The following is a 22,065-nucleotide window of genomic DNA, read 5'->3' as shown; positions in this document are numbered from 1 at the left end:
AACCATGTACTTTAATAAAAGCTATGAGAATATGGTCTCTCCTCTCTCAAAATACAGTACAATAGTACTGTACTCACCCTTGTGATGATGAGAGGTGATAAAATTAGTAACATTAGGCTACTACTGACCTTTTGATCACACATCAGGAGGCGGATCATTTGCTCCCAGAGAGTAATTGCGGGTAACTGAAACCATGTAAAGCAAAACCGGGGATAAGGAGGCTCCTATAATTTAACCAGCCCCAGGCAAGTAAACAATTAGTTTATTGTCTAAACCAGGACACTGAGAGTGAAAAAGAGTTCTATAGATAGACACACTGGCTCAACAGGCACTCCAGCCATGCTTTGTTCTTGCAATTTCTTTAATCTTTCACATGTGGCCGTATCTACACTGGAACAGTTATGTTAGATTAAAGCAATTATTTTGGAAGTCAAAAGGAAAATATTTCAATCCCCTCCCAAAGTTTAGTGACCTATTCTGCCATTCCATATTTTTCTAAAATTTTAAGAAACACTTCATCTCTTTATTATGGAAAAACTCAACATTTGTTGAGCACCCTAGTTCCGAACCAGGTACCCCAGATACACCGATGAATGTGGCATAGTCCTCACTCTCAAGGAGATGCTATCTGCAAAAGAGGTCTCTACCTGGCATCCTTACACACTGAATTTAAGAAAGTGTCACTGGGGCACCTGGGTGGCTCAGTCGGTTAAGCGTCCGACTTCAGCTCAGGTCACCATCTCGCGGTCTGTGAGTTCAAGCCCCGCGTCGGGCTCTGGGCTGATGGCTCAGAGCCTGGAGCCTGCTTCCGATTCTGTGTCTCCCTCTTTCTCTGACCCTCCCCCGTTCATGCTGTCTCTCTCTGTCTCAAAAATAAACTTAAAAAAAAATTTTAAAAAGTGTCACTACTGGGGCACCTGGGTGGCTCAGTCAGTCAAGCGTCGGACTTCGGCTCAGGTCATGATCTTGCAGTTCATGGGTTCGAGCCCCTGTCCTGTCAGCTTGGAGCCTGCTTCAGATTCTGTGTCTCCTTCTCTGTCTGCCCGTCCACTGCTTGCTCTGTGTCTCTCAATAAGTAAATGTTAAATATTTTTTAAGTGTCTTCTACTTAAAGACAAGTTCGTGGATAAGGATTTGCCTTTCAAAAGGAGTTCCCAAAAAGGTCCAGCCATGGACCAAAGGTGCCCCAACCTTCCAATTCATGTATTGAAGCCCTAACTTCCCAAGGGATGGTATTTGGAGAAGCGGAGCTTTGGGAGGTAATCTGGTTGGGGGTGGGCCCCGTGATGGGATTAGTACCTTTATAGGAAGATAAAGTGAAACCAGAGTGTGAGTTGCCTCTCCCTGTGTGGCTCTGCCACCCTGTGAGGACACGGAGAGAAGGCAGCTTCCGTAAACTAGGAAGACCGCACTCACCAGAAACCAAATCTGCCAGCACCTTGATCTTGGGACTTCCCGGCCTCCGCAACGAGGGAAATGTTTGTGGCAGAACTCACTCGGGCTATATTTAGTCATAGTATCCTGAGCTCAGACAGGTTCTTTCATAATACATTTAAGTGTTTACTTGGGATTCACAACTTAAAGATTAGACGGGAATTTAAAGCTGAGATGGGAAGTCACCATAGATTGAAAACCGACTAGACCTAAAAATAAAGCACATCTGAAATTTAAATGTTAAGCAGTGATGGATGTGCGGGGAAGTGATTTGCATACAACTGCCATTCATTGCCAGTCACCGAAATTAGCCCCAAGTGAGGAACAGATCTGGAATGCAACCAGACCCACCTCTGCTAAAAAAAAAAAAAAAAAAAAAAAAAAAAAAACCCAAAAACCGCACATTCAATTTTCATTTCTTTCATCGGATTCAGTGATTCTCTTAAGAGATGCTGAAAACACTTTGTGAGATGCAATCTATGATAGCCGTTGGCAACATGTGGCTGTTACAATTCAAATTAATTAAAAGTAGATAAAATTGAAAATTCAGTTCCTCAGTCACCGCAGCCACATTGCAAATGCTCAACGGCCACATGTGCCGATGACTAACACACCGGATAGCACTTCTATCCTGTAGAAACTTCTGGACAGAGCTGATCTGGGCAGGGAATTATTGTTTTTGTAAATACATGGAAATCTACTTGGGTGATCTGGCTTGGCAGCTATTTGCTTCTCTTCCTCTAGAGCCCCTGAGTGTAGGAATCAGCACACTTTAGTCGGTTAAACGCACGTTATCTCCAACAAATCGCTATTTAGCATCATCTCCAACCAGTAACATTCTGCCCGAATAGCTTGTAAAGACATTTTTCGTGACTGCACTACTGTTCTTGCTATAAAGGAACTCCAGGTCTGAAACTCAGGTCGAGGTGTGTGAGTTTTGTTCAGTCACCCTCTCTGAGCTTCCACTTCCTCTTACGACAAACAGGGATACTGATAGCTACTCTCTCCCCTCAGCTCACCGCTATTTACCATGGATTCTCGGTTCTGCCAACACTCAGGTCACTTGGGGCTTCAGTGCCCAGAACCTCCTCCTAGCACGGGGGGCCTTTTCAGTGCTGTTCCCTGTGTCTGGAGCACAGTCCCTAGGGTGCTCCACCTGGACCAGCACCCTCACATCCCCACACAATGTTTCGCTGCCCCCCATGCAGCCTCCAGGTCTTAGCTCGAACGCCGTTGTCACCCAAAAGCTACCCTTGATGTCCGGTCTGAGTCCGATTCCTGTTACGTGCCCTCCTAAGTCTGGGTACTGATGAGGGAGCATTAAGGCAAGCTGAGGGCAAAGTGCAAGCCAGCACCCCCGCCCCCGCCCCGCCCCCAGGTGGGATATGTGCCATATTCCTCAGACACTCCTGGCCGCCCAAGGACCAAGGAAAGGAAACAAGCAGTTAATAGAGATCACAGTCATGCGGGACGGGAGTCCCCCTCAGCTCACAAATATCGTAAGATGGCCTTTTTTTGGTAATTTATTATCAACAGACTCCTCTCCAGTTATCTCTGGACTCCGTTTCCTGGAGCCCCTGGTATCACCTTCCTCTCCATAGGGATATGGGGAACAAAGGCAAGAAAGAAATAGCAGGTAAAATTAAATTTCTTTACAACCTGCAGCCCATTGATAAATACTTGAGGCAAATACGGAGTCGAACATTTCCTCCAGGAACCCCCTCCCATCCTAACGTAAATGCCTTACTAGAGGAAAAACAACCTTAGCTTCACAATAGCAAGGCCTCAGGTATCCTAGGAGTCCTCTTTAGCAGACCAAAGGCCTTCTGGAGGCCTCCTTTTGACTCTACCTCCCCCAACTCCAGGGTATACAACTAGTCACTCTTCACAACCCCAGTCGAGCTGTTCCTGCCCACCGGTCCTGTCCATGTGCTTTGATAAAATCACATCTTGCAGCAAAGACATCAACAATTCTTTCTTGGCCATCAGCCACCAACCCCCACCACTCCAAAACCTCATCAGTATCATTCACTCTGAGTACACTCTTAATGCCTGCTGCCTCTATCAAGCTATCCCCTCCATGGCACCAGGAAGGATTTCTTTTATCTTTCTCACCATTTTATCCCTAACTTCTAGGACAGTGCCCAGCAACCAGAAGGTATTAAATGGTTTTGAGCTGAACGCAGACATTCCTGCTGTAAGTTGACACATATTTCGCATTTTGGCAGTTTCCTCCACTTAAGATACGTGGAAGCCATATTTAGAAATTCTTAATACTGATGGATTCAATTTGCCAACTCCCAAGCCAAACGCAGAGAAGACAAGTTTATGAAACGGCAATGGAGAACGACGGAAACTTACTTGTATAAGCTGATGGTTGGTTCAACTGCTAACATAACAAAGGGAGCAACGGTGTAGGACACGGCCAGCTGAGTGACCGCCCAGGTGACCACATCATATGCAACCTTGAGGGCTTTCGAGGAAAGGAAGTAATGTCTGTAGTTGCTCCTCATCTGCAAGCCGAGGAAGGCAGAACCAGGGATAAAAAAATAAAAACAGTTTTTATTCCATGCATGGGGGGCAGTATACCTTGGGAACACAGGTGATCAAAAATGCCATTATGATTTTTATTATCGTAAAAACACATATTTATGTCCACTGTTGACAAGTGTTCAAAGAACTAAGCAAAGAAGAATTTTATCTTCTGATCTCTCCCAGCGAAAAGCACTGTTTATAACCTTGGCACATATCCTCCCAAGCCTCTCGCTATGCATACACATCCACATTTATATTTTCACTGATGGCACGGATTTATTTTCTAGGCTTTTTTTTTTTTTTTTTTAGGATTCTATCGAAAACCATATTCCATGCCGAAAATATTAATCTGTGATATAATATGGAAAAGCTAACTTTTCCATAATTAATTTGTAGGTCTTTTAATAAATGGGACTAGATTTGCCTCCAGAAGGACATGTAATTCCCAGGTCCAAGAACCAAAGGCGCAGCTGGGACAGTGACTGGCTTACAGGTAGCTTAGCCCCAAAGCAGGAGAGGCTTCCTGGGGGCCTCTGTGTAAGCTAAAGACTCCTTCTTGGCGAGTTCAAGACAGTCAGAGCTCCACCCCCTGGGGAGTGTAAGCAGTATCAGAAAGCAAACTCCTGAGTTCCTTCTCCTGGGAATACTGTTCTATCAACCCTCTCTACCCCCTACCTACCTCATTTGTGAAAAATATGTCCAGGCCACCCAAAAGAAAGGCTTTCCATAAATCAATGCTTTGATACCAGTTGAAATCACAGAGCTAAAGGCATTTTCAGGAATAATACTTTGGATATATAAACGAGCACAATTCTGGTCTTTGTTTTAGCTTGTCCTGGCCATCTGTTCTGTGCTTTTATAATGTAAGGGGTATGTGAATGGGAGAAAAGACACGGCGTTCCTTGTTTTCCACTTCCAGATATGTGGCATATAGACGTTACTACTCATGCTGATTAGTGCACTTTTAAAATAATCAATTATTCTTGTTCACACGCATATTCCAACCCACATTCATCGAACTAAAACAGGTATTCTGCAGGGAAGGGACTCTTGCTCACTGCGGGATTCCAGTGCCTGAAACACTCACAGGATACATGAATTAAAGAAAGCGTGAATAGCTATGCTGGGGCTCCTGAATTCACATCCAAAATACAGTTTAACAAATGTCATTAAAAATCCATGGCACCAGGGGCACCTGGGTGGCTCAGTCGGTTGAGCATCTGACTTCAGCTCAGGTCACGATCTCACGGTTCATGGGTTCGAGCCCCACGTGGGGCTCTGTGCCGACAGCTCGGTGCCTGGAGCCTGCTTCGGATTCTGTGTCTCCCTCTCTCTCTGCCCCTCCCCTGTTCATGCTCTGTCTCCATCTCAAGAATAAATAAACATTAAAAAAAATTTTCTTTTTAATCCCTGGCACCTAAATATGGAAGGCCACAATCATTATCAAAGGTTGCGATTAAATCAAATACAAAACTCTACTGCACAATCAGCACACCCTGATTTACAATTACTCACATACGTGTTCATTTCGTTCTTTAAGGGCAGGCAGGGTTTGTGTTTCTTTAGCATCCTACTCTACAACCAGCACAGAGTAGGAACAGTCCAGGACGAACTGGAGGCTACCCAAACAAATTCACAAAGAATTTCACACAAACTAACTTAATCGGATCAGGCATGAGCATGTGAAAAGTTAGAGTGATCTCTACCAACACAATTTTACTGGCTGCACAGACTTGGTGGATTGTTTCTCAGCTTACGGTAATGAAATGAGAAAATGAGTTGGGTACAAGCAGAATGAAGCCCGTGGAGCCTCAATTACGAAGGCATCGTAATTGGGAGACCGCTTAATGATTAAAAATGTTTTCATCTCTTAAGGTACGAAACATTCGTTAGTCCTAAAATTCCTTGTTTTGCAAATACCATCTGTAAATAACACAAAAGCAGTTAATCACTTGGTGGCCAAAAATTCCTATATATTGAAGTATTTCTCTAAGAGGAAGACTTCTGTTGTGTGGTGAGTTTTCAAAGTATCGCTCCCATCTCCCCCACCTACTTCTGAGACCGGAAGGTAACACACATACAGGCACCAGATTATTGGGGAAAAGATCCTACAACCAAAGGAAGCTTACCGTTCTGGCTGCTACTGTGACAAGGGTTCCAGTTAAGAAGGTAAAATAGTATCCAGGGTAGACACCATGCCACAAGGCAGACAGGACAAAGGTTAGCACCGTGGGGTACCAGGGAACCCGCTCATAGCACACTCTATGAAGAGAGGAAGGTACAACAAAGTCATCAGTCAGAGGACCAGAAACGTCTAACTACACTTGTGCCTTCAGACCACACAGAAATCATCTGACCCATTACGGATGGCGAACATGCCTACCCCTATCAGGGCTTTTCAATGCAATGCCAGCTGCCTGAGCTCCGTTTCCTGAATGCTACCAGACAGGGAATTCGTAGTCCAATCGTCTGGGGAGTAGAATAGGAAGTTTGAAACTGCATGGAACTAAATGATCTGGGCCCCGTCATACGAGATCTAATCAAAGTCCAAGCGGTCACTCCACCCAGCAAGAGCTCCTGCCTCATAGAAGCACACTCCACCAGTGCCCTGATCTACCGGGAACACTTATGGATCAGTGCCACTGGCACTAGAACTTTTCAGATCAGGATAGCATCTTTCGAAGTGGATATCTTCCCTCGGTCAAAATGAATCCCAACCTGACCTCCATGCCATCTACCCAGCCAACGCTGCAAACCTTTTCATCTCTCTTGGCAAGGACTCCAGCACAAAATCAAGGTGTCGGTTACACGACTTTTCAGCGCTCCCAGTGTCTTTGGATTTCAATCCACGAATTCGCTTTAAAGAGGGACACTGAGAGGACCTAGAAACGGTCAGCAAATACCCTGGAGATCTCTGACTTCTTGGTTGATTAAAACAAAGTGATGGGGACTTTCTCCCAAATCCGATCTATAAATCGCCAGTGGCAGTATAAGGAAACCACTATGTGCTTTACTAGACAATAGAACCCAAAAAAATAAAATAGAAATTCAAACATTTAACACCAATCCAGCTCTGTATGGATTGTCAAACGCAACAGAAGTGAGCCCAAACTAAGGACTATGGCTTCCTCATCACACAAAGAAAGAAAATGCATTTGGGGAAAGAGACACAGAACCTATGTTTCTTTGAAATGGGCTAGTCTTCACAGGTATTTGTTTCTTACCCTCTGTATCTTTTTGTATGAATAAGATACTTTGTTTTCTAAAATGATTTTTTAATATTTGTTACATTTTTTATGTGCTCATTATGTATGTTCAGTCATCTTAGAACATAAATTCCCAATGGAGATATTGGGATTACCTGACATACAGAAATAGAGGTTTAGGGGCACCTGGGTGGCTCAGGTGGTTGAGCATCCGACTCTTGATTTCAGCTCAGGTCATGATCTCGCGGTTCATGGGATCAAGCCCTGTGTCACGTTCTGTGCTGACAGTGCGGAGCCTGCTTGGGACTCTCTTTCCCTCTCTCTCTGTCCCTCCCCAACTCGTACTCTGTCTCTCTCTCAAAATAAATAAACATTAAAACAAACAAAAAAAGAAATAGAGGTTTATGCTAAATTTACTGGTAAAATTAATAGCAGCAGTAAGTACAAATTCCCAAAATTTGCATGTTCAGGTCAATTCTCAGACGGCGCTGCTTGAGTTTACTTTGGAGTGTTACCGTATATTGTCTCTTACCCGGATGTTGGGACCTATGAAAAATGCTACATATCGGAAACAGAATCTACAGCTTGATAGTTTCACACTCTTCTTGCACTCGTATGATCGGAGTATTCGCTAGCTAGAGTTTTTTGCTTCAAGGATAGCACATTATTAATTCCATATTAAGTAACGTTTCCAGTTTTGGAATGTGTAGGGAAATAAACGACAGAGAAATATGAACAAAAACGTGAGGTTAAAAAAACATAAATCTTCAAGGTGCCATCAAGCTGTTAATGCTAGGGATAAATGGAGATCTTCAGTGATTTGATGCTGACATTGACCTTCCTTGACCTAATCTCCTATAGGTAAGAGGCAGCAAAACACAGAGGTTTAAGAGCCTGGCTCTGGAGAGAGTCTCTTTGGGCTCTTATCAAGTACTCATTAGCTGTGTGATTTTAAGCAAGTGTCATAACCTCTCTGTCTCACTTTCCACATCTGTCAAATGGGGATAACCACCATCTCCCATGGCACGGCCCTGAGAACTGCACGAGTGGCTGCTGGACAAGGGCACTCTTAGGTGTTTGACACACTAAAATAACTATGCTATGCTGTGACCCTCTCACATTATTTCTACTTTTCCATTTACAGGGCAGAGATGTTAATACAAAACAAAAGTGTCAGATGACACGTTACTCCTGGCAGACTACTGCTCATCTAGCGACGCCCATCTAAACATATCCCAGTGCCACGAGCAATGAGGTCATTTTTTTTTTATTTTTCTTACCGCTTTAGCCAAGTAGCTGTCTGAATATTCCAGTTTTCTAAGTACATTTTGAAACTTGTGGCAGTCTAGAAAGAAGAAAATAACACCTATCATTAGCTTCAAAAATTCCCCAAGTAATGGAAAGTCCTCCCCAGAATTTCCCTGGCGGCAGATTAGATGTGCACAGAGACGACTCCATCCAGAGAAGATCAGTGGTTCCATCCTACGCAGTACAATTTCCTGGTGTTTAGACAGTTCGCTTTGCACTAAAACTTGGCTTGCAAAGTCTTCATTTCCCTCAAAACTTATTTTCAAATTATAGGAAAATTGAAGGAATGTCTTACAGGTTTTTCTCCCACTCTGGTTAAAAAAATTTTTTTTTAAGTCATCTGAGTTTAAAAACTAAACACTCTAAAGGGGGATTTGCCGTAGGAAAAGTTTCATCATGTCGATTTAGGCTTTTCTGGAGACAACCTAAATTTAACTGTCATCTTTCCCTATGTGGCCATCTATACACTAGGTCAGTCTTGTGAAGTGATTCTGCCAAGAGCTGCACAGGTTCAAGGGCTTCCAGCTGGATTTAGAATAGGGAGAGATTTCACGCATGAAGGAGACTCCATTCAAAAAAAGAAAACAAACATCACCCAACTGGCAATGACACAGGTGCCAAGGAGAGAGATTCCAAAATAATCCATCAATTGGGTTTTCTCATTAAAAAAAAAAAGAAAGAAAGACAAAAGTCATATCAAAGGCTGGTAGTAGAAAGCATAAAGCAAACTTTCAAGAACCAGAATTCTTGGGGTGCCTGGGTAGCTCAGTTGGGTAAGTGTCTCTTGATCTCAGTTTAGGTCTTGATCTCAGAGTTGTGAGTTCAAGCCCCGCATCATGACGCCTACTTTAAAACAAAACAAAAAACCAGAATTCCTAATAAAGGCAGAGTATAAGTGGCACTTTTTTCTATGCCAGCCCTAAGGACATCTTGGGCCATACATTGGCCTAACGTAGTATGTTTGGAGGGAAGGTGACAGATGGTAGGTAGGTAGGTAGATTAGACAGAAAGATAATTAAATACATAAGTAGATATTATAACGTTTTAATTCAAAGCCCTAAGGGGTTTTATTTATGTTGTCTTTGGCTAATACAACACTATATGTACAGCTTCGAAGTACCTTAACTAAATCAGACTTCCTTGGGTTTCTTCAGCTCTTTGCTCTAGATCAACTCTACTGAGAATGCAAACTTCTGCTTTCTGGTTTTCTAATAAAGATGTGACTTAACAACTTAGCGCTTCACCCTGACCACACACCCACAACAGGAGGGCTGTGTTTTGGGCATACGGCTGAGGGGACTGGTGAGCAGGCCAAAGGGAGCTGCTGTAAAGGACGTGCACCCGTAGCACCCCAAGGCAACCAGCAGTGATCCGAGATTTTTGAGGAAGCCAAGAACTTGAGTGGGAAAAGGGAATGGAGTCCCGATGCGACTCTCTCGGACGTCATCTGTATAGAAATGGGAAGCTTGTAGACGATCTACGCTGCTTTTCCAAGCATAAGAAAGGTCGTACTGGAGGCTGCTGCTTGTCCATTAAGAAGAAGAGAAGCCTCGGGCATTAAGAAGGTGGAGAACATCGGCCATGTCCCCTTTTGGCCTGGTGTCCACCTAACAGGGAGCAGGCGGTCAGTCTCCACATCCCCGGTTTCTTGCTCTACACGCACATCCTCTTCTGCTCAGACTCTCCCGTGGCACCCTGCCTGCCCTGTGGTGGGTGGGAAACCAGAACCGACAGCAAATATGAGTCACCCGGCTAGAGGACCAACCCTTCTGTAGGTCGAGAACCGAGTCCTTACTCCCACTCAGCAGCCAGGAGGAAAGGCTGCTCTGACCGCTCACACAATGCCAGGAAAACCAGGAATCTCATGGCCCCAACAAGACCACCTCTGAAGATAAGGACATGTCGAGAACCGAACCGTGATCCAAGAACAGAGCCGGGGAAAGACCAAAAACAAACAAACAAACAACAACAAAAACCCACGCTGATTCGAGTGGCCTAAAAGCCACGTGCCATGACAACGCTTCTTAAAAGCAAATGGATTAGAAACGTTTCAAAAGGAACCACAGAGAATGCCTGCCATACAACAACCTAAACGCAGGAACTTCCAGTCTGTATTCTTGACTGAAGAAAGCAGAATGTGAAATGAGAGAAGACGACATCTGTACTTTCTAGTAGAAAGAACAGGACTGTAAACAACAAAACGATTTTCCTGGTTCCTTTTCAGATTTCTACACGTCATTCCTTGAGCCATGCAAACTGTCAAGAAAGTAGGTTATCTTAAAAAAAAAAAAAAAAAAAAAGTCCAAGGGGCTGCTCGACTTAGAATTCCCTGATCCCTCGGACACTCTGAGGAAGAACTTCCAGGGACACCACACTCAAAGCAAATCATTTGCTCTATTTGCGACGGAAGCTTGATGCAAAAGCATAATAGACTCACCTCAATTTTCCAGATGTTTAGGTTAGAAAGCAGATCCCAACAGAAATTTCCATTCTTATCCACTCCGCTGAACCCAAAGCCCGCTGCATTATTCACTGCATCAGCTATGGTTTTTAAAACAACACATTAGGATATGGAACAAAAGTCACGTTGCTGCTTTATAAGATATTAAATGTCTGTCTAGCTTTAAGATTGAGAGAGAGGCCGTGGTCTCTCCTTTGGGAAAGAAACCAACACAATTTAAAGGACCTGGTACCTTCATAAATCACAGAAACATCAGTGGTTCTTTGGTGGCCTTAACGTTCACGGACTCATTTTTATTAGTTCGCTAGCATTTAGTGAGCACCTGCGAATAATAAGAAGGCACTAGACGCTCACAGAACACAAAATGGAAGTAAAAGAGAAATGAATCAGAACAAAGCAGCAAGGATTTAGTGACCAACTTGATAGAAGGGGAGACAGGGAAGAAGGTAAACACACATCTAAGCTCAGAAGCAGAGGCCAGAAGAAACCGAGGACCCAGGGGACTCAGGCCCGAGAGTTGTCATTCAAGACGGCACAACGTGAACTGACAGCGTTAGTTCTGAAAGAGAAACCGGAGCTCAATCTGGACACATTCAGGGTGACGTGCCAGTAGGTTTCAACCAGAGCTGCTGAGATACAGTTAGAAGAGCTCAGAACACAAGACAAAGAGCTGAGACAGAGAGACATGAACCTGGGGCCAGCAGCCACGGAGACCACACGTGGACCCCATTACCAAAGCGTCCTACCCACAAAGTCAGTCTGAGAAAACGCCCGTTTCCATCTTTATTTCACTTCACTGAACCGTAAGAAGATGTCCCCCTGCGGTGAGTGCAACATTTCTGATTCCTCAATTATGCGATTTTGTAATCAGATAGAGACCTGATGAAATCAACGTAGATGCCGACCAAGAGGCTGGTTTTCTCTTTTCACTTAGTTCAATTCTGTCAGACTATTTTCTTTAAAAAAAGAAACTTCAACACCCCGCCCCCCCAAAATAATAGTCCAGATAAAAAATGGGCAGAAGACACAGACATTTCTCCAAAGACAACATCTAGATGGCCAACAGACACATGGAAAGATGCTCAACATCACTCATCAGGGAAATGCGAATCAACACTATAATGAGATATCTATCACCTTATTACTTGTCAGAGCGGTTAAAAAACACAACAAACACCAAGAGTTGGCAAGGATGTGGAGAAAAAGGAATCCTCATGGACTCCTGGTGGGAATGCAAACTGGTGCAGCCACTGTGGAAAACAGTATGGAGGTTCCTTAATAAGTTTTAAAAAAGGCCTACCCTGTGATCCAGTAATTTCACTACTATTTACCCAAAAAAATACAAGAATACTGCTTCAAAGAGATACAGCATTATTTACCATAGCCAAACTATGGACACAGTCCCAGGATTCATCATTGATGAATAGATAAAGATGTGATATGTGTGTGTGTATGTAGACACACATATACACAATGGAATATGATTTATCCATAAAAATGAAACCTTGCCATTTGTAACAATATGGATAGAACTAGAGAGTATCATGCTAAGTGAAATAAGTCAGAGAAAGACAACTACCATATGACTTCGCTCATATGTGTTTAAAAAACAAAACAAATGAGCAAAGGGGGGAAAAAACACAAACCAAGAAACGTACTCTTACTTAACTCTAGAGAACAAACTGATGGTTACCAGAAGGGAGGTGCATAGGGCGATGGGTGAAAAAGGGTCTGGAGATTAAGGAGGGCACTTGCTGATGTATGGAAGTGTGGAATCACTATATCACACACTTGAAACCAAATACAACGCTGTATGTTAACTCTACTGAAGTTAAAATAAAAAATAAGTCACAGCGCCGTCTTAAGATCTGGGGAGATCTTAGAAAAATCTTTCTTGTAGCTCTACTCATTCTTTTCTATAGGAGTTCAGGGCCAGCTCCAGAGTGACCTCTGAAGGGTTACTCTAAAGAAAAACAGCCCGTTCTATGTTCATCTCCTTTCCTTTTGGCAGGGCTGATGACTGCTTTACCACCTCCGGTTGGTCCTCTAGCCGGGTGACTATGTTTGGCCTCACTGGGAAACGATCTGGCTTCTTTTAGAAGGAGGGAAGAGAAGGACTGAGCGCTTATAGGTCATTCTCCCAAGCTGACTGGATGGATACTCAGCGGACAAGGAGAAGAACAACAAAGCAAGGGTGTGCCAGTTAAGAAACGACTGGGTGTGCCAGTTTAAACGTGCGGGAAGACACTGAACGACAAGACAAAGAGAAGAGGGGCAGTTGGGGTCGGTGTTGGAGACTAAAACAAGGGCCGGGACCCGCAAGGCAGCCCCTCACTCAGCTCCTTCCGCCCCCTCCGGTCTCATCTAAAACGCAGATTAACAACTTCTTCTCTTTCTGGTTCTCGCTACCTTTCCAGGATTGTAGAAAGCTCTCTCTCTACAGGTGTTCTCAGTCAGTGTTCCCAGTGTTACCAGTGCGAAGACAGTGGCAAGGGTCAGCTCTGGAGGCAGAGCCCCTGGCTTCCTGCCCCCCATCGAGCAACACCCTGAGCGTATGGCCTCGGGAGAGTTGTCTGACCTCTAGACACCCATTCCCTTGGGAGGAAATTGGATAGAAGAATGGTATCGAATTTAAAGCCATGTGGAAAGAATTAAATGAGTTATGAGTGAGCACAAAGCACGGTGCCTTGCCTGTGGGCGCTCAAGAAATGTTAGCTGTTATCACAGTGTCCGTCTTGCCCAGGCTTAGTGATGCTAACATTCTCATCGCGCAGGTGGTCAACAATGCCAGACTCCGAATGCTAGAAGGAATTCTGATCCCACAGCCTGAGCGGCTACGAGCCACCCCGCCAAGATAAATGAAGGACCAGAAATAGCGACTCTCGGATGCTACGTCTCTATAGAGGATGGGGGGACCTACCGGGTCCCCCTAGTGCATTCCGCCTCCTCTTAACCGAAGACTTGTTTTTGTCTCCAAGCGGAGGTGGGTGCTAAATTCACCAGCCCCAAACTGGCTTTACTTGTACTGCCTACTGTATGATCATAGATAAGTTGGATACCCATATTTTGGAGGTCGTGATCCTTGGAACACAGCCTAGGCTGAAGTTGAGTCTCGCTAATTAGTACTAATTAGCAAGGGAAAAACAACCAGGATCGTACATGAAGCCCAAAGAAAACAGCTTTAATTATTTCACTGTAAACAGTAACGAGAAAACGAGGCTAACACGGTGCAGCTCAGCTGAGATCCATCAAGAGGCCAGCTTTAAGGATTAAATTTATAATCACGTATAATTAGTGCATCAATTATATGTAAATGATGTTTTAAGGAGCTGGATAAAACAATTATTTGGTAAAGCAGTTTAAGCATTCCCTGTTACACTCTTCATTGCTTCTTTATTCGTAACACAAAGGTTAATTTCAGACCAGCCCAAGCAATCTAAACTAACAAGGTTCAAATTGAGGCCATACAAATTAATGAAGTGTTTCTACTGAAGCTATCAAAACCAGATAAAGGGAAGAGGGTATAGAAAAGAGCCAAGTCCAAAGAAAAAGCTACCCACGGGAAAGACTACTTCTATACTCCCAGTATCTGGGGCACTCCCGAAAGGGCAGAATGACACCAGACACCCCGTTCCCTAGAACCCCCTCCCCACCCACAGCCCCACCAGCACAACCCACCTCGTGTTAGACTTTCCCCTATGAGGCCACAGACTGGCCTGTCTTTCCTCCTAAAGCAGGAGCTCATTTAGTCCAGAAGCCAGCCCGTAAGCCCTAGGATACAGAATACGGGAGAGGGAAAAGTAGGGAGAGGAGAGAGAAAAGGAAAGTAAGTGAACAAGCAGAAGGCAGAAGAGGGCGTGAAAGAGTATTAGCTCTTCCTCTCTCACTCATTCTCTTACACGCCCACGTGCACACACACACACACACACACACCCGCAGGTTAGAGCAGAGTGAAGACATTAAGTAATTCACGTAGAAAACTAAGCCTGGTACTCCGAGCAGGGTTCACCATAGTATGCGTCACGCCTACCTACAAGAAATTCTCCTTCTCAGGTAACCAAACGACTACAGAAAGAGGAATAGGACTTTTGAAGCCCCAGCCCATATTCCTCGTCCCCTCTGTACTCCTCGCCTGGGCACAGCTCTCTCTGTGTCCTGCCTGGATGGGGTGCACAATTCTGTGCCCACACGACGTAACCATCTTGACCACAGACCAGAGCTCTTGTCCCCCCTTTGCGTTCCCCCGAGCACAACACCCGGTCCTCGACAAAAACCCCCCGAAGTAACCAAATAGGACAGACACAATTTCCCATGCTGCAAACTTGTTTAAGAGCCTTAAGTCAGATCTTTCTGGCCAAGTATTACATCAATACTGCACCGGACTGAACTTATCCCTGAACATCTCGACCTAGGAAAATCATGTAGACCAGGGGCCGGGGAGAGGGAGGAATGAGGAGAATATTACTTTTTCTAACGGGTACAGCATTCCTGTTTGGGGTGACGGAAAACGTCCTGGAGACAGATGGTGGTGATGGTCGCCCAACACCGTGTATTTACTTAATACCAGTCTATTGGACGCATAGAGATGGTTAAAATGATAAATTCTACGTTATGTCTATTTTACCACAAAAAATAAAAATTCAGTAGCTACCAGCTTTAATTTGGAGATAAAAACTTGGGAGCATGAAATGAGAAAAAAGGAACTCAATTAAGCGCTATGCCTTCACTCACGGAATATGGGCGAAGCACCAGGCACTGAGTTTAATCATCTGTTTCGCTTAATAAACCAAATCACCGCTCCCTGACATCAAGCCCCAGGTCACCCTCAGCTAAGAAGTCAAATTTCCATTCCTGAAAGGGTTCCAAATGTGAACTAGACACAGCTGCCGTGCCTTATCAAAATCCCTTACCACGCCTGGTAAGTAAATAGAAGGACTCACGGCTCACTCCAGCAAAGCTTTAAACTTTTCCAGTCTAAAAGTGTTTGAAAGGAAAGAGAGAAAAATCAAAGTAAGTTGAATTTTCTACCTTAAAAAAAAAATCACTTGAAAAAAATCTTAACCAACAATTAAAGCAGCATAACCTCAATCAGCACGTGCATCGGTAAATTATTCAAGCATGTATCCCGTATTATGTACAACCCAGAAAAATGGCCCGATGACCAGCTCATTCTGGAATTTTTCCCTAACTTTCCGCCGTACTGAAGGCCAGTTCTGACTGGTGGAGGAAGCTTCCAGATTTGGACATCTGTTAATAGCATTGAGTTTAAACGAGAGGCAGGATTGCTTTTCTCTTATCATGAGTGATTGAGTTTATGGATGGCAGGAGACAGAAGTGCTGCGCGATAAAATACAAAACGATACTGGCTCAGCCACCCCCATTACGTATTGAACTCTGTTTTGATTAGGTGATCCCAAATGCTGTTCTGTCATGCAGGGCCATTCCACCGAACGTACCTAACGTCCAGGCAAAGTAATACTTGGGCTTCGAGGCTTGCATGACGATATACAAGTAGCACAGTCGAGTCAGAAAGTTCGCTTTATGAACAAACCAGTCATCAACCAGGCAGGTGACAGGGAAGGTCTTCGTGAGTGTCAAAAACAGAAGGAGAGACACCAAGGTCATGTACAACTTGCGGATCACAGCTCCCTGGAAATGTGGAAAAGAATCGGTGTAACCATTCAAGATTCCAGTATGAAGAAAAACAATTTGAGCAAGGGCACATTGAGAACAAAGCTGTTCCAAGAGCCGCTTTGGCAATAGGCCCTAGAAGGAGAGGCATGCCTAGGACACAAATTGGATGCTGGGCATATGGGCTACAAGTGAAGAAAGAACATACCTCTGACCCTTGAGGATTGAATGTATCTAAAATGGAAGACCATGATTACCAGCACATTCTACCAATAAAAGGTAGGCGTCTTATTACCCAAAACATAAGGGAAATAACATTATAGGGTGGCAGTCTTCCATCAGAAAGAACCATTTCGCTTGTCTTCCACTTCTGTCACCAGCAGAGCCGAGGAAATGGGTTTCAGTCACCACAAGGACAGAGGCTTAGGTAGGAAGGATTCTGTGCCAGTTTTCAAGGGCCTGAGCCAGGACGTGAGCAGGTAATGGAAACCTTTAGGAAGACTTCCAGGATGGTTTACATGTAGTCTGCTCTGGCCTTGAGATGTGCTAGTGGTTTTTTGGCTTTTTTGACGTTTATTTATTTTTGAGAGATGGAGAGCATGAGTGAGGGAGGGGCAGAGAGAGAGGGAGACCCAGAATCCGAAGCGGGCTCCAGGCTCCGGGCTGTCAGCACAGAGCCCGATGCGGGGCTCAAACTCAAAAACCGTGAGATCATGACCTGAGCCGAAGTCGGTCGCTTAACCTACTGAGCCACACAGGGGCCCCATGATGTGCTAGTGTTCTAAATGCCTCTGGACCAAGTGATTTCCGTTCAGTTTCCCTGACATTCCAGGCAATGTCAATGAACATCAATAGGATTCTGGTTCCCAACTTAAAAAAAAAAAACAAAAGGGGGCCACTTTCTCTTTGTAATATGGGGACAGCAGGACAGCAACAGCACCTCCCTCAGCTTGAGGGTTAGGTGAGTGAGTGTCTGCAAGGCATCCAACGGCGCCTGGCTCCCAGTCGAGTGCACGCCACGCTTAGCCACGATGATGCCAACACACTGGGGAAGCACCAGCTCGTGAGGGCCACCCTCTCCCACCGATGTGTCTTCAGCCAAAATACCACCTCCCTGCTTCATGCTCTCCGTGCACAAACATGCAAGAGGCTCCCTGGAGAGTGATGTTAAGACTCTGAGAATATTCTCTACGAGCGCGTGCAACATAAGAGCACTACTGTGCCAGACCCTGCCAAGAAACACCCGCGGGCACCCTGAGGTCTCGTGGCCACGGTGACCTCACTGCTATGTTGTTTCGATGCCGCAGCCAGAGCGGAGACAGTGGACGGACCATAAACTGTCAAAGACCCGACAGCACCGAAACTCTCTGAAAACGCATGCTCCAGAAGTCACTTAAATTTTCAAATAATTAACTTTGCCTAGGTTGTAGCATTTACAAAATATTTAACTCCAATCTCCCGGTTTTCTCCTCTTTCCAATGTCCCCTATTCCTTCAGCTAATTACAAACGTCCCTTAAATACAGGCCATGGGATCTGAATAAATGCACCGTTTTTGTAAAGTTCAAGAAGCGATCCTATTGTTGACCACTTTGAAATGAGCAAAATGCAAATTAAAATGAAAGTATTTTTTAAAAAGCCATCTTAAACTCTCTCGAAGTCAATAAAACCAAGCTTTAAGCGTGCCCACGTAAAACTGGTTTCCCACATAAGAAGTGGGCTCTGAAATAAAAATCGCATTTATTCTGGTTCCCACCCCTTCCCATCCCCCCTTTCCCGATATTATCTTTGGGCTGGATATGAATTTCTATCCCTAAAGACAAAACACTCATAAATCCAAACGTGTTAACTAGCACAGGGCTGAGCACACTGTAAGCATTAAATATTGGCTGACTAAGGGACGAATTGCCTTAATATTTCCAGCCAATGAGCTCCTCTGTGAAATAAACATGTGGTGTTCCAACATGGAAAACTGCTGTAAATAAATACCAATACCGGTATTTTCAGTGCATAGGGGTGGTGGTGGGGGTTATTGGCCACGCTTTTTGGTGAACTGTTTGGCTTTTTAATTAGAACAATTACCAGTGAGAGTCAGCCCTGGAAGCAGAGCTCTATTTTTCTGGAGCTCTGCGTAAACACTTTCGGCACTAAAAACTTACAGTGGGAGAAGGCTCTGGCAGGCTCTGGAAACCTCTCTGCTTCCAGTTCACTTCCAGCAACTTCATGTGCGTATGTCTCCCCTCAATAAAGGCTATGTAATCCTTGAAATTGTTGCAAGGGCCAGCTATGACACTCATGAAGTTGAGAAGATAGCTTAAGTATTGCAAAAAGGAGGGCTTTACCCTGTGAAAATAAACAACAAGTTGAAGTCTTCGGTCTTTGGAATTTTCTTTTAGATCCGCAAGTAGGCCAATCCTAAACACAGGGGTTGTCTTTATAGATTACCAGACGTGAGGTGGTCTTTCTGGGTTCCATTTCTCTAAAAATCCACCAAAGCTAGAAACCTGGTTTGAAAGGGCAGGTTAAATCGGGGAGTGGCTCGGGGAAGGCGCAGCGCTCCGTGGCGCCCTCTGCTGGCCGGCTGCGGCTATGGACATGGAGGGTGAGGTCCAGGGTAAAGGAGGCTCTGAGGCTGGGAAATGCGCTTTCTCATCACCCTTGGTCGCCTAACGAGAGAAAAAGGAAGGTAATAAACATAAGGCAGGGTGGGAACTTGACCTAATGTTAGCTGCTCGAGATGCACTGAAATGGGAAAACTCCCTCCCGACTGCCAAAATAAATACAAAACAAATGATGGGTGGAACCAGTTTCCACTAGAAGAGGACACACAAAACCACCCCTGTGCAGCCTCTTGTCTGCTCTGGCATCCAGGCACGAGGTCCTGAACAACAGACAGAAGTAGCGGCAGGGAACAATTCTGGAGAGACCAGTTCTGGGTAGTGTTTTAATGGCATTTAAAAGGGCAGGATGGTATTGTGGGGACAAGGCTCCCTAAAATGCCCCTGGTAACCCGTCACTGGAATATACCCTACAGCACCTATGCCCTCATAACACTGACCAAAGAGTTGGATTCATTAGTCTCTTGCAATGGGTCTCCATTTCTTCCAAGTCCCGATCCCTTCGTGTGAAAATGGGGCACTCCGTCTCCTGACCACCCAGGACCCTCTCTTCTTTACCCTGCCTCCTACAAGTCTCTGGCAGGAACCCTCCACCACCATGGCTGCACCACGTTCCCCGATGTGCTACGCCACGGGCTCTTTCCACTCCCCATCAATGCTACTCTCCTCCGTTAGTCTCCCTTCCTCTCCAACACCCACACCAGCCACAATCTGTCTTCAGCCTGCTTCCTGCCACCTGCCTCCCATCCCCCAGCCCCCAGTCCTCTGTCCAGCCCTTTGAGTCCGTTTCGTACCAGCATTTAATCCTACTGACGGGCACCGACAACTCTTTCTTGAGGACCCTCTGACACAGGCCCCGTAAAAATAACTCGGTAATAACGGACATAACAACCTCCGTGAAGGAGAATCTTGCAAAACAAACAAAACTACAGATCCATTTACTCTCTGGCCCAGCAACCCCACTTCCGGGAATCTGTCCCACCATTATACCCAAACTTGTTTAAAATGACCAAGGAACAGGGTCATGCATCACTGACTTGTAAAAGCCAGACTGACAGACAACCCCAAGTATCCATCAACAGCAGACTCATTAAACAGACAGTATTACCTCCATATAATGCAGTGAGTATGCAGATACTGAAAAGAGGGGGATTTCTGGACACTGATACACCAAGGCCTAGAGAACATACTGTGAAAACTTACTTCACAGCAAGTCGATGTTGCTCAGCAGAGAGGTCTTCAGCTCTTCGACCTAATCCTATAAAAAAGAAAAAAGTTAGAAGATGTGTGAAGCAGATAACTCATTCTAAAAGAGGCTTACAAAATTCATTTGAAGAAAGTGATTTATCTCATATTTCACTAATTTTGCTTCAGAAATCATAAAAGGGTCCTCCTTTTCCTTTTTTTTTTTTTTTTCTTTTTTAATGTCCCGGATTCAAGAGCTACCCACAAATATGTGTGTGAGGAGGAAAGTCTCTATATGTTCTTGTGAAGAGGGGAGGATTCAGGGACTACTTTTGAATCTGCAATCTGTCATGGATCCCAGAGAAGCCCCACATCTCCTCCACTCCTTGCCAAAGTGCCTCTGGTTTCACTGCTACACGAGAGAGAGAAGCCGGCCTTTGCTGCCCGCACCAGCTTAAGTACCTCCCTGAGTGCACTGGGTGCAGACACCCAGTATTGGCTGAGAACATAGGTGTGGAATGGGGAAAGGAACAGGGGACTTTCCTCTTCCAAAAAACAGGAAATGGAAGCCTGAATGCGGGGAAAACACAGAAGAATTATCAGGTGATTATTCTTTTAAAACTCATCCAGGGGCGCCTGGGTGAGTCAAGTCGGTTAAGCATCCAACTTCGGCTCAGGTCACGGTCTCACGGTTCATGGGTTCGAGCCCCGCGTCGGGCTCTGCGCTGACAGCTCAGAGCCTGGAGCCTGCTTTAGATTCTGTGCCTCCCTCTCTCTTTGCCCTTCCCCTGCTCGTGTTCTGTCTCTGTCTCTCTCAAAAATAAACATTACGAAGAATTTTTAATAAAATAAAATTCATCCATGCCTGAAAATCACCTTAGTGCTTCTCATAAAATTTAGATGTTAACTTATACTCAAACTGAAGTGTCATAAGTTGACTTTAAAACTGTATATTCGGGGCGCCTGGGTGGCGCAGTCGGTTAAGCGTCCGACTTCAGCCAGGTCACGATCTCGCGGTCCGTGAGTTCGAGTCCCACGTCGGGCTCTGGGCTGATGGCTCAGAGCCTGGAGCCTGTTTCCGATTCTGTGTCTCCCTCTCTCTCTGCCCCTCCCCCGTTCATGCTCTGTCTCTCTGTCCCAAAAATAAATAAACGTTGAAAAAAAAAATTAAAAAACAAAACAAAACTGTATATTCAACTAAGACTGATTATGATCACCGATCACAGAGGCAATTCAGAGACATGTCTAAAGGCAGGCAGAGTGTTTCTGAATTTTACTTGTTCCTCCCACGCACAAGAAAAAAAGAAACGGCAAACAAACGTCTTGCTGCATATAAGGGTTGTTCCAGAAAATCGGGTATACTGAGAATGCTTTAAGTAGTAAATGTAGGCAAAAAGCTTATTAAAAAAAAAAAAAAAGGCAGTATTTAAAAAAAAACACACTTTCTTCTAAGATCTCAACAATACATCTCTGACAATCCTAGAAATTAAATTGATTTTAGTTATTGGTTTATGGTGCTAATATTAGTCTATAACCACTACCAAGTAGACTTTTAGGTACAAAAACATTCAGTAACTCACCCCCGTTTGCCCAGGACTTACCCAGTTTGGGTCCTAAAAGTCTCATGTCCTGGTAAAGCACTCAGTCCTGGGCAAACCAGGACAGATGGTCTCCCTAGAAAGACCCCAT

General features: G+C 44.7%; 1 protein-coding gene across 8 annotated transcripts in view; it reads right to left on the bottom strand.

The window, feature by feature from the left end:
- MBOAT1 (membrane bound O-acyltransferase domain containing 1) overlaps window positions 1-22,065 on the bottom strand; it is a 103,862-nt gene that overhangs the window by 2,310 nt on the left and 79,487 nt on the right. For 4 of the 8 annotated variants that reach the window (XM_023253624.2, XM_019830159.3, XM_045057063.1 and 1 more), the window contains 7 exons: window positions 20,395-20,449; window positions 18,733-18,916; window positions 16,401-16,593; window positions 10,921-11,024; window positions 8,456-8,520; window positions 6,099-6,231; window positions 3,796-3,947 (listed from right to left, as the gene is read on the bottom strand). In XM_023253624.2, coding sequence (XP_023109392.1) covers window positions 3,796-3,947; window positions 6,099-6,231; window positions 8,456-8,520; window positions 10,921-11,024; window positions 16,401-16,593; window positions 18,733-18,916; window positions 20,395-20,449 — 886 coding nt within the window. Of the gene's footprint in view, window positions 1-3,795; window positions 3,948-6,098; window positions 6,232-8,455; window positions 8,521-10,920; window positions 11,025-14,622; window positions 14,716-15,884; window positions 15,919-16,400; window positions 16,594-18,732; window positions 18,917-20,394; window positions 20,450-22,065 lie in introns of those variants that run through there. The other 4 variants (XM_045057064.1, XR_006597509.1, XM_023253625.2 and 1 more) reach the window with 4 other exon arrangements.

Source organism: Felis catus, chromosome B2 (assembly GCF_018350175.1).
Source record: "Felis catus isolate Fca126 chromosome B2, F.catus_Fca126_mat1.0, whole genome shotgun sequence".
NCBI classification, from domain to species: domain Eukaryota; kingdom Metazoa; phylum Chordata; class Mammalia; order Carnivora; family Felidae; genus Felis; species Felis catus.
This window is presented reverse-complemented; position numbering and strand designations above follow the sequence as displayed.